This window comes from Eptesicus fuscus, chromosome 12 (genome assembly GCF_027574615.1).
Source record: "Eptesicus fuscus isolate TK198812 chromosome 12, DD_ASM_mEF_20220401, whole genome shotgun sequence".
Lineage (NCBI taxonomy): Eukaryota > Metazoa > Chordata > Mammalia > Chiroptera > Vespertilionidae > Eptesicus > Eptesicus fuscus.
Window position 1 is genome coordinate 68449566 of NC_072484.1, and position 14207 is coordinate 68463772.

At 50.5% G+C, this 14207-nt stretch overlaps 1 protein-coding gene across 1 annotated transcript; it reads right to left on the bottom strand.

The window, feature by feature from the left end:
* Positions 1–1810: 1810 nt before the first annotated feature.
* On the bottom strand, positions 1811–7695 carry WFDC2 (WAP four-disulfide core domain 2). Its single transcript, XM_008161136.3, has 4 exons — positions 7551–7695; positions 6847–6990; positions 4157–4309; positions 1811–1967 (listed from the first exon to the last, which is right to left on the bottom strand). Exons 1-3 carry the CDS (start codon positions 7621–7623, stop codon positions 4158–4160), a joined length of 369 nt encoding a protein of 122 aa, XP_008159358.2. The 5' UTR covers positions 7624–7695; the 3' UTR covers positions 1811–1967; position 4157.
* Between the last annotated feature and the right edge of the window lie 6512 nt (positions 7696–14207).

The following is a 14207-nucleotide window of genomic DNA, read 5'->3' on the forward strand; positions in this document are numbered from 1 at the left end:
GTTTTAAACTATGCATGAATGCTATGAGTCTCATCATCTCTGAATTATGGAAGAGAGCAAAGAAAGAAGATAGGAAGGGAGGGAGGATGGAAGGGATGAGGGGTCCCAAGCTCTGCTCAGAATGGGTGGGTTAACATAAGACCTAAGGGTAACCCCCTCTCAAGAGTAGGATATTATACTACCAAGTTGGAATAAATTCTGGCATGGGACATTTAATCAAACTCAGAGGCGAGATCTCAAAATCTACTACAAAGCGTACCCCATACCCCACCAAGCCCCCAGGCTCAGAAGTGCAGATGAGCACAGTACCATCCCTCACACTGATGCTAGAGGGGATGGAAGCCCCCCCCCCACACACACACACAAAAAAAAAAGCACTGAAGAGGATAGAATTAGAAAACCATTGTTTAACAACCATTAAATAATCATTGATTTAGGCAAGAATCGTCAGTGAATGCTAAAACCAGTGAGTAAAATTTTGAGAAGTAATAGGGTATTTACAAAGTCTCAGACACTTCTGTTGGGGTCTGTCACCAAGGAAGTGAGGGCATCCCTCAAGGTCCATTACCTGGGCTCCTTCTTCCAATCAGAGCTGCCCAAAGCCCCCTGTGGGCTGCTGACTGCTCCCCTCTTTGCCCAGGTCATCTCCATACCCATACACCAATATCCAGCACAGCTGCCTGGGAATGTACCAATTTCCCAGCCTTTAGGAGAATGCGGAGTTCAGACCTCCTTTTTTCTTACCAGTTTTGTGTCCTAGAAAAGCCTTTGTGCCTCTCAGGGCCTCCCCAGTCTCCCAACCTGCACAACGAGGACGATGCTAGACACCATTGGGTATAGAGGAGATGATACCTATAACACCTGTGAGTATTGAGAGAAGGCCATGGAAAAGGGGGACAGAAAAGAGGTGATAGAGGAGGACAGAGGATGGGGGCATAGAGAGGGAGAAAGAGGATAGAGAGTGAGGGATAACGGGGGAAATAGAGAAGAGAAAGGGGGGCCAGACAGAGGGAGAGACTGGGAAGCGTGGGAAGAGAGATGGAGGGAGGGAGAGAAGGATAAAAAGAGGGGGAAATGGGAAAGAGTGAGTAGAGAGAAGAGGGGAAAACAGGGGGAAAGAGAGAGGGATAGAGTAAGGAAATAGAGGGGGAAATAGGAAAAGAGAGAATAAATAGAGAGAGGCTAGATGGAGAGATGGAGCTATATCTCTAAAAGAATACACAAGAAACTGATCTTGGTCTCATCCTCAGAAAACAACTGGTTGGATGGGGTTGGGGGGAGGAAGTCAAGGGTGAAAGGTGCTTTTCATTTTACCTTTTAAATTTTGACCCTTTTAAATATATTGTTTATACCAAACAATGATTTGACTTATAACAACAAAGGACCCTGCCTTTGCCATCTTCTTTTTCTGTGGCGGCAAGCTAGTAACTTGGCGGAGCTGGTCTATAAGTCGGGGCTGTCGTCACCCCTCGGGGTTGTCTGTGGAGCCAGGAGCTCTCTCCAGGGAACCTCCGGGCCCAGCATCTGGAGCACAGTCCGTGCTGCTGCTATGGGAACGCCCAGCACCGGATTCGGAGACCTCAGAAGCATCCCATCATCCCTGAGCCTCAGGGTTCCCTCCCATCATTCTCGAGAATAACCACCAACCCAGACCAGACGAGCCCTGTAACTGTGTTCATTGTTCAGAGGTGATCCCTCTCTGGACTTTGTGCCTGGATGATCTGGTTGCCCCCCATCCCACCTTAACCCAGAATCGGGGGGGGGGGGGGCAGGGACAGAGTGATAAGAACGGAGGCCATGGCCCCACCAGTGCTGGAAGTGGTCACTTTATTGGTTGGAAAGAGAAACTGTGGTCAGCACAGGAGGGAGTGCAGAGGCCAGAAAGAAGGGAGGGCAGCTGGGCTGGAGCCAGACGGAGCCAGGTGGAAACTCCCACTCCCTCATTCCGCAGGCGGTGGTGGCTGACACTGGAGGGAGAGAATCATAATAAAACCATCAACAACAATATCCACCATACCAGACGAGGGTACTGCCGCTTCAGTTCTGGACCAAAGCTTTCCTCACACCACCATACCTCCCCTTCCCCGCCTCCCCGCCCCCCCCGCCCCCCTCACACACACACACACACACACACACACACACACACACACACACTTCACCTTCTTGAGGCCCTGGGGCTCTGCCTGTACTTCTCTGCGGGTCCTACACTCACCTCTTCTGCTTCAGACCATTCCTCAGACACACGCGGCTTTCCTGAGGCGCCGTGGTCATTTACCGCCCTGAGGCCCTCTACCACCAGGAAGCTCCCCCTTGCCTCCCTTCTTTGGGTTCATCACACGAATATGTATCCCATTTTATAAGTAAAATAATTGCAGCTCAGGGAGGTGAAAGGCTAGTTAAGTGTCAGAGCTGAAATTTGAACCTGTGTCTTCCTGACTCAAAAGCCTGGCCCTGCTATTGGCACTCCAGGAGGTAAGAGAGGGCTGGAGTCAATGGAGTGCTCTGGGCTCTAGGAAGACCATGGTTCCCTCTCCGGCTCTGAAGGTCATGCCATGAAGTAGTAGCCATGGGACCTTGGGCTCGTCCATCCCCCTCTCCGGGGTCCATCGTGACCCCCCAGTCCCTTGGCTGAGAGCCTGTCAGAAGCAGCAGCGGATCAACAATGAGATTTCAACCACAGGGCGCTTCCAGGTTCTTGCTCGTTCTGTCCTCTGCCCGCCGCAGCCTCCTCCCTGCACTTCTCCAGGCTGCCCACCTTCCACTCGCCCTTTAGGACTGGCTCAGGGTCACCACCCCTCTGGGAAGTTTGCTCGAATCCTCTTCCCAGTCCTACCCGGGTGAGGTTTTCCTCCTGTTCCCACCGCACCCCGCCCTTCCCTCCACAGCAGCAGTGGGAGTGTCTGCCCATCTGTCCACCCCAGCCAAGCAGCTGCAAGCTCTGTGAGGAAGGGCAGCTGTTACCTTCTGCCCCAGCACCTGGCACAGGGCTGGTGGCGCGGGCTGGCTCACCCAATCAGCTGGCTGAGCATGTCTTCGCGTTTTGTTTTGTGTTACTTCCTCACGTTTACTTTAGGACTTAATGTTTTATTTTTAGTTATACATGGGGACAGAGAGGCTCTGTCCCCTTTTAGAGGTGGCCGAATACAGCCCCACCTGCTACAGAAGGGCTCAACACACAGACACACATTTGAGGAAGTACACTGATCTCTACTATACCCGTCCTAAAAAGCCAAGCTTCTTGGCAAAAGTACCAACTCGCCTGCTTCCCACTGGTCATGCCAAGCGCTTCCTACCTCCCCAGGGGCTCCTAAGATCCAGCTGCTCCTCCAGCTGTTGACTTAAGTGCTGCGTTAAGGAAATGAAGGAGAAAATCTCTTGCCCTCACAGCCCAATTCATTAGCAAATACTGTCCCATCTACCTTCAAGTATGTCCCAAACCCAGCCATTGGTCTCCCCTAGTCTGTCATCTCCCACCTGGCATGTGCAGGAGCCTCCTAGCTGCTCTCTCCCCACTGCCCCCCTTGCTTCCGCTGCTGCCCCTATAGCGTTCTCCACACTGCAGCCAGAGCAAGCCTTTTCAAATCTAAGTCAGAGCATGTCCGTTTCCAATGGCCCAACATATCTGGGTCGAGACCAAAGTCCTTCCGATGGCTTGTCAGGCCCCTAACAAGCTGCTGGCTTACCCGTTCCCTCTCTGACCCTCTCCTCCCTACGCTGCTCTCCAGCACAGCTCCTGCCTTTGCACCTCTGCTGGAACACTCTCCCAGGTGTCCTTATGGCTCTCCCACCCCCTGACTGTCTGGTGTAAGAAAATGGTAACCCTGCTCCCTGCTCCCCCCACTCCCACCCCAGTGCTCCTTATCCCCCTTCGGTTTCCTTTTCCTCCATGGCACCCATCTCGCTCTGACATTCTGCAGAACGTGTTTGCTTATTCTGATTATTGTCTGCGAGCTGATAAACCCCATCAGAGAGGAATTTATGTCTGGTTTGGTCATCCGTGAAGAATCCCCAGCACCACCAGCGGAACAGAGCACATAACAGATGCTTAAGAAACAACATCTGTTGAGTGGATGAAAGCTGGTTCCCCTGGGTCCTCCTTCTCCACCTCCTGCAGGTGTCATCACATAAGGGCGCTTCCTCCCTCCCACCCACATACCTCAGAAGACGGGTGTGACGCAGGACACCTTCCCGCAGCCATTGAGGCAGCATTTCATCTGGTCAGGACACTCGCTGTCCACCTGGCACTGGTCCCGGCAGAGGCCGAGCGGGGTCAAGGGTAAGTCCACCTTGGGGCAGGAGCCAGGCTTTTCTTCATAGAAAAAGGAGTAAGGGGAAGTGGGCAGAGGGATGTGCCAGGAGATAAACACCTACCCACAGCCTGACCTCCCACCGCCCCACACCCTGGAAGATCACTCGCAAACCCCTCCCCCTCAGCTCCCTCCACCATTGGTTTCAGAATCGCAGGACCTCGGAGTCCCAGCTCTGCCTTTTCCTAACTTGGTAGCCTAGGGCCAGAAATTCCCCAGCGGCAGTACTTCAGGTGCCACAGGAGAACAGCGCTGCCCACACCACGGGGTTGCTGAGAAAGCAACTGGGGCGATACATGCCTGGTGAATTCTCTCTGAAAAGGCCAACTCCTTTGCAACAACAATAATCGTAATGAGTCACTAGAACAGTTCACATTTTCTTAGCTCCTTCTGTGTGTCAGGGGTCATTCTAAGCATTTATGTGCATTAACTCGTGTAGTGACTCGTCTAATCCTCACAACAGTCCTAGAAGAAGGGGACAGGCATTGTTACTACTCCCTCACGTTACAGATGAGAAAACCGAGGCACCAAGAGGTGAAGTAATTTGCTTAAGGGTAGAAGCAGGATCGGAAAGCCAGGAATCTGGCTTCAGAGTCTGTGTGCCCTGCACTGTGCTGCTTTGTAAACTGTAAGTGCGGTGCACCGTCTCTTTACTCACTCCCACATACCTGGTACACACTCCATGACTCCCCCATGCACACTCCTCCTCCACACAGAGCCAAGCATTCTCCATAACACACACACACACACACACACACACACACACACACACACTCACAGCTAAGGCTGCAGAGCTATGCCACTCACAATGCTCTTGGTGTAAAGTACATGCCCTATCTTCTTTCATCCTCATGCCAAATATCTCCTCTGTAGGGGACATTTCTAACCACGTTCCTATCACAGATGAAGAGAATGAGGCACAGAGATGCGAAGGCACCACTCAACACCACACTGCTGGTCACAAGTAAAACCAAGGCCTGAGCCCAGCCTTCCAATATCCGTATTCTCTCTCTCTCTCTCTCTCTCTCTCTCTCTCTCTCTCTCTCTCTCTCACACACAGACACACACACACACACACACACACACACCCTATGCTCCATTTCCTGGGTCAAGGAGAAGGGAACTCGGCTCACTTCCAGAAGCCCCAGGAGCAAGCCCAGCCAAATGTCACCCACAGGCACAGGCCTGGGTGCAGAGGACAGGAGCGGCCGACTTCCTAGCACAGAGAAATCCATTCCTTTGGAAGAGGCTGGGGCTCTGGATCCCCAGCTGCCCAGCAGTTTACTGACAAAACAAGGCACTGTGTACAGAGTAGCTACTCTCTAATAAGCATTTTACACATATTACTTAATTTAGCCTTCATGTCACTCCTATAAAATTTGAGCGAGACACGAGAAAACAGGCTTGGAGAGGAAGTGACTCGCTCAGGGTCACACAGCTAGCAGGCGGCAGCATCAGGATTCTAGTTCAGGAGGCCACCTAGCCGGGCCCCTCTGCCTGCCTCAGTCTGTCCATCTCAGGCTCCCCCTAACAGCAGAGACTTCTTGGTGTTTTGTTTTTGCTTTTTTGTTGTTTTTTTGCGGGGCGGGGGGGGGGGGGGGGGGGCATCCACCTCTCTCACCTAAGCGTCTGCCTCTAGCTTCCTCTCCTGGTCTCCAGCTCTTCTTCTGCTCCTCCTCCCTCTGGCCTGGATTAAAGGCCTCCAGACCCAGAAGCTGCCCCATGGGCCAGTCCTTTCTCTGCCTCCCACCTCCCTGATCATAAGTGTCTGAGGTCTCTAATTACCAAACTTCCCAGCCCCCGCTGGCACCTTTGGAGAAGTAGCAAGGTATTCTGGATAAGGACTAGTAATCACAGCAGTGGGTACCCCAGGTCAGAGGCCTGCCTAGATCTCAGCTTTTCCCGCTGAAAACCCAGAAGCTTGGATTCCATGCCGCCTAATGCCACTCGGGCTCCGATGGGAGTTCCTGGCCCAGTGGAGCACCCCAGCTTTCTCACATTCCCTCCCTCCCTCCCTCCAGCGGAGGAGGTCGTTTTAAAGAGGAGGCAGGGGGAGGCGTGCTCAGGGAAGAGTCCCAACTTTCTTCAAGCCAGGGGAGCAAAAGGTGAACCCTCTGGCTATGCCTGCTGCTGAGGCAAGGGCTGGCGGTGTGAGCTGGGCGAGAACGTTCCCTTTCCTAGATCTGTAAGATTGCTTCCTGCCTGGAGAATCATCTGGGAGCCCTGGAGGGATGAGCGCCCCAGGCCTTGGAACCAGCTCGCTAGCCAGCTCTGAACAACGTCCCTGCTGTGCGTGCCCGGAAGCCCGTCACGCACCAGAGACTGGAATACAGGCAGGAGGGGGGGGGCACCCCGTCTTGCGTCGCGCCTCAGCGACGCCGCCTTTGTTCCCCCAGGGTCAAGAGGAGCGAGCGCGGGCCGATCTGGTTCCACCCGCCTCGGCTTTGCCAGGGGTCCCCGGGTCCCGGAGCGTCCCCCTTCCTGGAACCCGGCCGCTCCCGCCTCCTCCCTGCGCCCCGCCCCGGGCGCCCGGAGTTACCATTGGGCAGCAGGCAGAGCGCGGCGCAGCCCGCCCGGCAGCACTTGAGGTTGTCGGCGCACTCCCCATCCGAGCTGCACTCCTGCGTGCAGTTCAGCTCCTCCTTCAGCTCGGGGCACACGCCCGTCTTCTCTGCTGCTGTGCCTGGGAGGGGACATTAGGACGGTCAGGGGGAGACCGGAGCCGGGCCCAGAGAATGCCCACCTCCTGCTCCGGGGACCCCAAATCTCAAGCTTCAAGGAATGCTCAGCCTCTGGCCCTAGGCACTCCCCCTTACAGCCTTCAGCAGACCCCACTTCCAAGCCAGGGGTCCCCAGCACCGGAGAGTACAGGAGTTACCTAAGCCTTGGCCCCAGAGCCCTCTATCCTCAGGGGACCACTCTACCCGCCCCCCCCTACCCCCCATCCCCCCGCACGGCTGACAGTCCAGGAGCCATCGGTGTCTAGGCAGAGGGTCCCCCTCCGGACACAGTCTCGCCTGCAGCACAAAGCCTCTCCCCGCCCACCGTACTTGGCCCCACAGCCTAAACTACAAGGGTCACCACCTTAAGCACCAGGGATCCCCAATTTTTCGTCTTCATGGGTCTCCCCACTTCCGCCCCAGAACCCCTACTTCTCCAGCCCGCAGAGAGGCTACGCCTCTGCGGCTCCCCTGGCCTTCCTGGCCCGGCCCTCCGGGCGCCGGCCTCTCCCTGCCCTCTCACCTGGGACCTCGGCAAAGCGGAGCAGCAGGCCCAGGAGGAGGGCGGCGAGCAGACCGTAGCGGCGGGTAGTCATGGTGCTGCGCCCGGCGGGGTGCAGGTGAGAGCCGCGGTCGCCGGGTTGGGGGGATTTAATGGCGCGCGCGGGGGGGGGCGGGGGGCAGGGGCGGGGCCGGGTCGGCAAGGGGGAGCCGCTCCGCACCGCAGGCGGGCGGCCACCTCCTGCCGTTTCACAATCCCCTGGGATCAGGTGTCACTCTTGGCCCCGGTGGGAACCAGGAACCTAATCAGCTTCCAGGCAGGCGCAGCTGACCAGCTGCAGCCGGACCCTTGTCCACTTCCCCTTCCCCTCCTCCCTCCTGGGACCTGAGGGTTGGGCCGCGAGAGGAAAGGGCCCGGCCCAAGACTCTTGGGTTCCCATTCCAAGACCCTGGGTCTCCCCTTAAAGCTCAGGGTCAGAGGGAGAGGGGGAGAGGGCAGGACCCCCAAAGACACTGTAGAGCCTGGGGATTAAGTGGTTGGATTTGGGGTCAGGGATTAGTGATGAGCTCTAGTGTAGTGATAGAGAGCACATAGTAAGGACTGGGAAAAAAGCAATTGTTATGAATAAATGAACCCATTTGACACAAGAAAGGGAGGCCCACAAAGGTGACCCGCCTATTCAGAGGTGACCCGTCTCCAGCAGTTTGGGCTGTGTTTCTTCCTCTTTCCCACACCAGCATGTAGCCGCTGACTAAGCCAGGCTCTGTGCTCATTGTTTCATGGAGCCCCAGCAAACCTGTGACTAGAGAGCTATGATTGTCATCAGCTGTATGTGACAGACGAACTGGGTGTCCGTGGCTTAGACCCTCCCCGAAGGCTCCCATGTAATGCTACAGAAACAAGGTTTTGAATCCAGGTCTCCTTCTGTCGGAGCCCTTCTTTTCCCCATTCCATCATAAATACTCTCCAGGTGCCCACTGTGTGACACATGCGGCAAGACACTTGTTTCAGAGAAAGGAATCAAAGGCAACGTCCTGCATTGGCCTTGAAGTGAGAGGGTCTAGGTTTGACAACGTTCCCCATTTTCCAGCTGAGGGACCTTGAATGAAGCACTCCCTTGTTCTGAGCTGCCATCTTTGTCATCTACAAAGATGTCAGTAATATCAGAGTGCAATGAGAACATGAATGGGATGTTCCTGACATGGGGCCGCTGTGTACTCACTGAGGGCTAGATCCACGTGATGGGCATAGATACCCACCCCTGATACACAATGGATAAATGGTATCTACTGTTACTAAGGACACTAGTAAGTATATACCAAGCTTTAGTATATGCCAAGCAAATGCCAAGAGAGAGTTACCCTGAGAGTTCAACAAGAAGTGCCTTCTAATATCCCTACTCCAACAATCTGAGATTCTGTAAATCCCAGGAGGCTTTGCTGCTGAAGGCTATAGGGGGTCTGGGGCTGTGACCACTGGGATGGCAGGTGAGTAGGGCTCACTTCCAGCCACTGTCCCCTCAGATGGATAAGGCTGAGAATGCCTCCCCCCAACCCCCAGCTGCCCATGCCAGCCTTGGGACTAGAAACATGCCTTCATTGGGAGGGGCAAGGACTGTTTACTCTGAGTTCAGAGAAGTCAACAGCAATGAAGCAGGAGCCAGGTGGGGGCACCCGCCGGGTGAGCTCCTGAAACTCAGTCTAAGGAACACAGAGGATTCTGGTGAGCAGCCGGTTTTAGCCTGTGGACCCAGCTGGCTACTGGGCATTTCAGCCTTAGGCACTGCTGCCCACAGCTTTTTTCGGGCACCTACCCAAGCTCCTTGAGCCAGGAAACTACCCGGCCTCACCACTCCCCAGCCCTCATGGGCTCCCCCCACCTCTCCAAGATTGAGTCTCTTTTACAGGAATGAGGATTAGCCTGAGGCTGAAGGGATAGGGTGGGGCAGAGGATGGAGAAGAAATTCTCATCAGTCTATGGCCAGTGGCATGCAAAAGATGTTTCGCTTTTGTGATGCTAGTCTCTGTGCTAGGGACATTCATATATTTTCTCTTCTACATAAAAAGTAAAAAGGACAGAGGCTTTAGAACCAAATACATTTAGGGCCAAGTCAGAGGCTGGCCACTTCCTGGCTATTAACTAGCGACACTTCGCTTTTTGGATCTACATCTTCTTCCTACATCTTATTTTAAGGATTAAAGGGGAAAAGCATAAGCAAGAGGTTGCAAATCTGGCTAAACCATATCTATTGTTACCCCACACCGTATATTTTTTAAATTTGAATTCATAGCCAAGATTTGAAAGCAGGGGATTTCACATACAAATAAATTTCTAGCTTCTCTTAGAAAAAGTAAAAGATCTGGCGACATAGTCTTACAGTCCTGTGTCACAGTAAGTGGGTCTCAAATTTGAGCGAATATCAGAACCACTTGGAGAGCTTGTTAAAACACAGATTTGGATATCTCCACCCCTAGAGTTTTGATTCGGGAGGTCTGGGATGTGAGGAATAGGGTAAAGAAATAAAATGGAGTCAAGCTGCTATATTACCAAAATCAAGTAGGCTGCGATATCAGAAAACTATTCCATTCTTGCTTTAATGAGCCTGGGAACGTAAACTTTTGAACTTTCCAGTCCTGCACCAATGCCTGGTTATATATCAAACCTCCAGATAGCCCTCTGATTACCCTCTGATGGACTCACATATGCAGACCACCTGACATCCATTGTTCAGATCACTGGGCATGACCAGGCACAGCCTGGCATCGAGCCGATAACCACCGTGAATCAGTCTAGGACTGGAGGACTGATTATTCCCAAGAATGTACTTTTTACTATAAGAACTCTTAACTTTTCTTTCTTCTTCGGAACGCTTCTGGGTCTTTTCCTAGTTATGTTTCCAGTTTGCAAACCCCAAGACGCTTGAATAAATCTTTACCATTTATTTCTAGCAAAGCCTTCAGACTCTTCTTTATTTTGACGGGTGGAGCCCGAGAACTTGCATTCCAGCTGGTTCACTTTATGAGGGAGACTTCTTTCCACTTTCCTATACTCTCCACTATTCCTTATTGTCTCACATACCCTCACCCTCACTCTAGCTACTTGCATTCACATTACTTGCCTGGTCTGGAGGATGTTTAAATTGTGACCTCTGGGGTAGTTGAATAGTAAGTACTCAGTTAAAGGTAGCTAATATTTACTTAACAGTCTTATGAATTAAGTATTGTTATTACTGTACTAGAGGCCCGATGCACAGAATTCGTGCAAGGGGCTCAGCCCTTACAGCCCCGGCTTTGTCCAGAAGGATGCCCAGTCTAATTAGCACATTATGCTTTTATTATTATAAATTACAAGTGAAGAAACTGAAATTCAGTTATGAAAGTGACTTACTGGAGGAAACACAGCCAGTAAACCAGAAGGAAGACACTTGCCAAATGCTTGTAGTCATGTGGTAACAATGACTTCAATATTATATACACACATCTGAGGTTAGCATAGATGATGCATCAAAGATTTTGGACACGACTTCATGACCATAAAATAATATTTATCAGGGAAGAAAAGGAGGAAAGGAAATAAGAAGGCAAGAAAGGTTTACAATGGAAGGTGATATTAGTCAGATATAGGCACACCCACTCTAAGATGACAATAAACAAGTTAACCTTGAAGATTTCAAAAATTCCCAGGACCAGAGTGTCTTTAACTGTACAATGGGGCCTCATCCTCTTGGGCCATTGGATCCACACAAACTTCCTTTACTCCACAGAAAACTACCTCTCTGAGTATATTGGTTATTTTGTTGTTTTGTTTCTTAGCATCTGTTTGTCCTTTTTCTGATAACAGTACTCTTCCTCTACCCAGGACAGGTGAGGCTGCAGGACACGGTGATCAAAGTGCTTGCCCTATCACCAGACAAAGACTGGCCAAACAGATGCTCTCCCTGGATTTTTAACTTTGAGCAATGAATGACTAAAGACCTGAAAATGTACTTCACTCATTCAGAGGTGCCCTGGGAAGACTCCGTTTTGCCCTATTTACCATTTTTTCCAAGTCGGGCTCTTTTAGCCTTCCCTCCAACTCTGCTAGTTGCAAGATGAAGAATCCAATAGAGGCTAACTTAAGGAAGGGAGAATAGATTCCCACACCATTCTCACAGATTCCTTTTCTGCTTATAGTAGCCATAATTAGTTTCTGTTGCTAGCAATCAATGAGATCTAACTGTCTATACCCAGGTCACCACCAAGTTTCTCATTTCCAAATCCAATGGCCTTTTCTCAGCCCTCACCCCACACCTCAACTCACAGTTAAGGCCTTCATGACACAAGCCAAATTCTTTACACAAAAATTATTTTCCCACATAGTTTCAGTGGAAAAAAAAAACAAAATAAAACAAAAACCACAAAAAAAAACCAACACAAAACATTAAAAGCAGAGCTTCCCTATTTGAAGGACCTGAGTCCCCTTTGTGATCTCTTGGGTTTTGAGGGCACAGCTTTCAAACCTCTTTTAGAGGACAGTCTTTGGCATCAAAGACTTGAATTTGATTCCTAACTCCTGCCATTATTGGTTATGTGACCTCGGAGAAGAGATTACGGCTCTGAGCTTCAACTTTTTGGTCTTTAAAATGGGAATAAAACCTCCCAAAGTCGTTGTGAGGTTTCAAGATGAAGATCCATGTGTACTTGTCACATAATATGTGCTAAGTAAGTGATGCTGGGTATTGTTCTGTTCTATTACACCACTCTCGGAGATTACCTCTCTCAGTTACTCACAGACTTGTACCACCACATCAAGATACTTTCTGCCACATTTGTCCTCTGAGGAACCCAGCAATCCCCATACCTTGTCTGAGCCTCAGTTTCCTGCACATAAAATAGGATGATGATGCCATCCCATTGGGCACCTTTGAAAGCCTATCCGCAATTATGAGTGTAAGGCACTAGCAATGTGCCTGGCACACAGTAGGTGCTCAGTACATGTCACTTTCCACTCCACTCCTCTGAGTCTACAACACTCAATCTTTTTCCATTCTTTTTTTTTTTTTCCACCCTCGGTTGTTGGCTTTGCACACTGCCTGGGGTAGAGCATTTCCACCCGGGTGTCCCATCTTCTTAAACTCAACACCTTTATCAGTAAGACCAGCTAAAGCTCCTGCCTCATTATTTAGGGCAAGAGGTTCATAACCGCAGCATCACTGTTGACACTTCCTCTTCTTGCCTGTCCAACGTCACTACGTCCAATCTTCCTTCTGAACATCCTCACACCCATCTGTTGGCTTCTCTGCAGCACAGGCTTTTGTTACCTCAAGGCTGAATGATCACATGCACCCCCTATATCCTTCCTAACGCCATTCTATTGCATATCCTCACTTGGATGTCTAACCTGCATCCCAAACATAACATCTCAAAATCGAATTCTTGATTCCTCCTTACCATGCTTCTTCCATCTCATAGATGGCAACTTGATTTTCCCAGGTGCCCAGGCCAAAAGCCATATAGCCATCCACAACTCCTCCCTTTCTGTCATAGCCCACAGAAATCCATCAGCTAACCCTGTTGACTCTGGCTTTAAATATGTAATTACTTCCAGAATCCTCTTCTCACCATTTCCATCATTCTTGCCTTGTCCAAGTATTATGTTGGCCCTTCTTCCATCTATTCCATCCATTTTCCACATATAGCCACATGTGAGTGCTCCAGTGGACAACCCCAACTAAGCTCCCAGCCAACAGCCAGCACCAAATGCTAGTCTTGTGAGGGAGCATGGACGTCTAGCTCAATCAAGCCTTCTTTTTAAAAAAAAAAAAAAAAATTTAAATTGATTTCAGAGAGGAAGGGAGAGGGAGAGAGAGAGAGAAAAACATCAACAAGAGAGAATCATTGATCAGCTGCCTCCTGCATGCCCCCTACTGGGAACCGAGACCGCAACTGAGATATGGGCCCTTGACTGGAATTGAACCCAGGACCCCCCAGTCCACAGGCCAACACTCTATCCACTGAACCAAACCAGCTAGGGCTCAATCAAGCCTTCTGATGACTATAGCTTCAGCCACCATCTGACCCAACCTCATTCAGAACCCCGCTGATCCAAGTCAACCCACAAGACCACAAATGATAATAACAAAGTGTTCTGAGCCACCAGTTTTGGCATGGTTCATTATGCACAATCGATCACCATAACAGAGGTAAACCAGATGAACAAAGTATCGGCCCTTGGAGTATATTCTCTAGTGAGGAAAATAAGCAAATAAATTACTAAATAGGAACTATCAATAAATACTGTAAAAAAAAAATTAAAGCCAGGTCATGTCAGTAAGTTAGGGGTGGAGGGGGCCGGGGAAGTGCTCTCTGAAGAATTGACATTTGTGCTGAGATCCAAATGATGTCTAAGATCTATCCATACAATCATCTAGGAACTGAGTGTTGAAAAAAAAGGCTAAAGCTCTTGACATAGTCACTTTTGTATGGGGGACAGTCTTTTTTCACACATCTAGATCTTTTCAGAGGTGGTAGAAATTTGCAGCTAGGATACATTAATCACATTCCAGATAAACTGAAGAATATCCTGCAGTTGCATGTTATAAACCATTAAATGGAACTGTTCAAGATATTTTTATAACTGTGATGTACAAAATAAAACAGGTGTCTATTAAATATTGCTTCAGTAAAATGTGCATAGTTT

Bases quoted from the DNA above. Each gene is read 5' to 3' on its own strand.
- WFDC2 (XM_008161136.3), bottom strand. From the start codon at position 7,623: ATGACTACCCGCCGCTACGGTCTGCTCGCCGCCCTCCTCCTGGGCCTG. The intron at 6,991-7,550 runs GTGAGAGGGCAG...GTCCCCTCCCAG, and splicing joins CCGCTTTGCCGAGGTCCCAG to GCACAGCAGCAGAGAAGACG. The intron at 4,310-6,846 runs GTAACTCCGGGC...TTTTCTATGAAG, and splicing joins GCTCTGCCTGCTGCCCAATG to AAAAGCCTGGCTCCTGCCCC.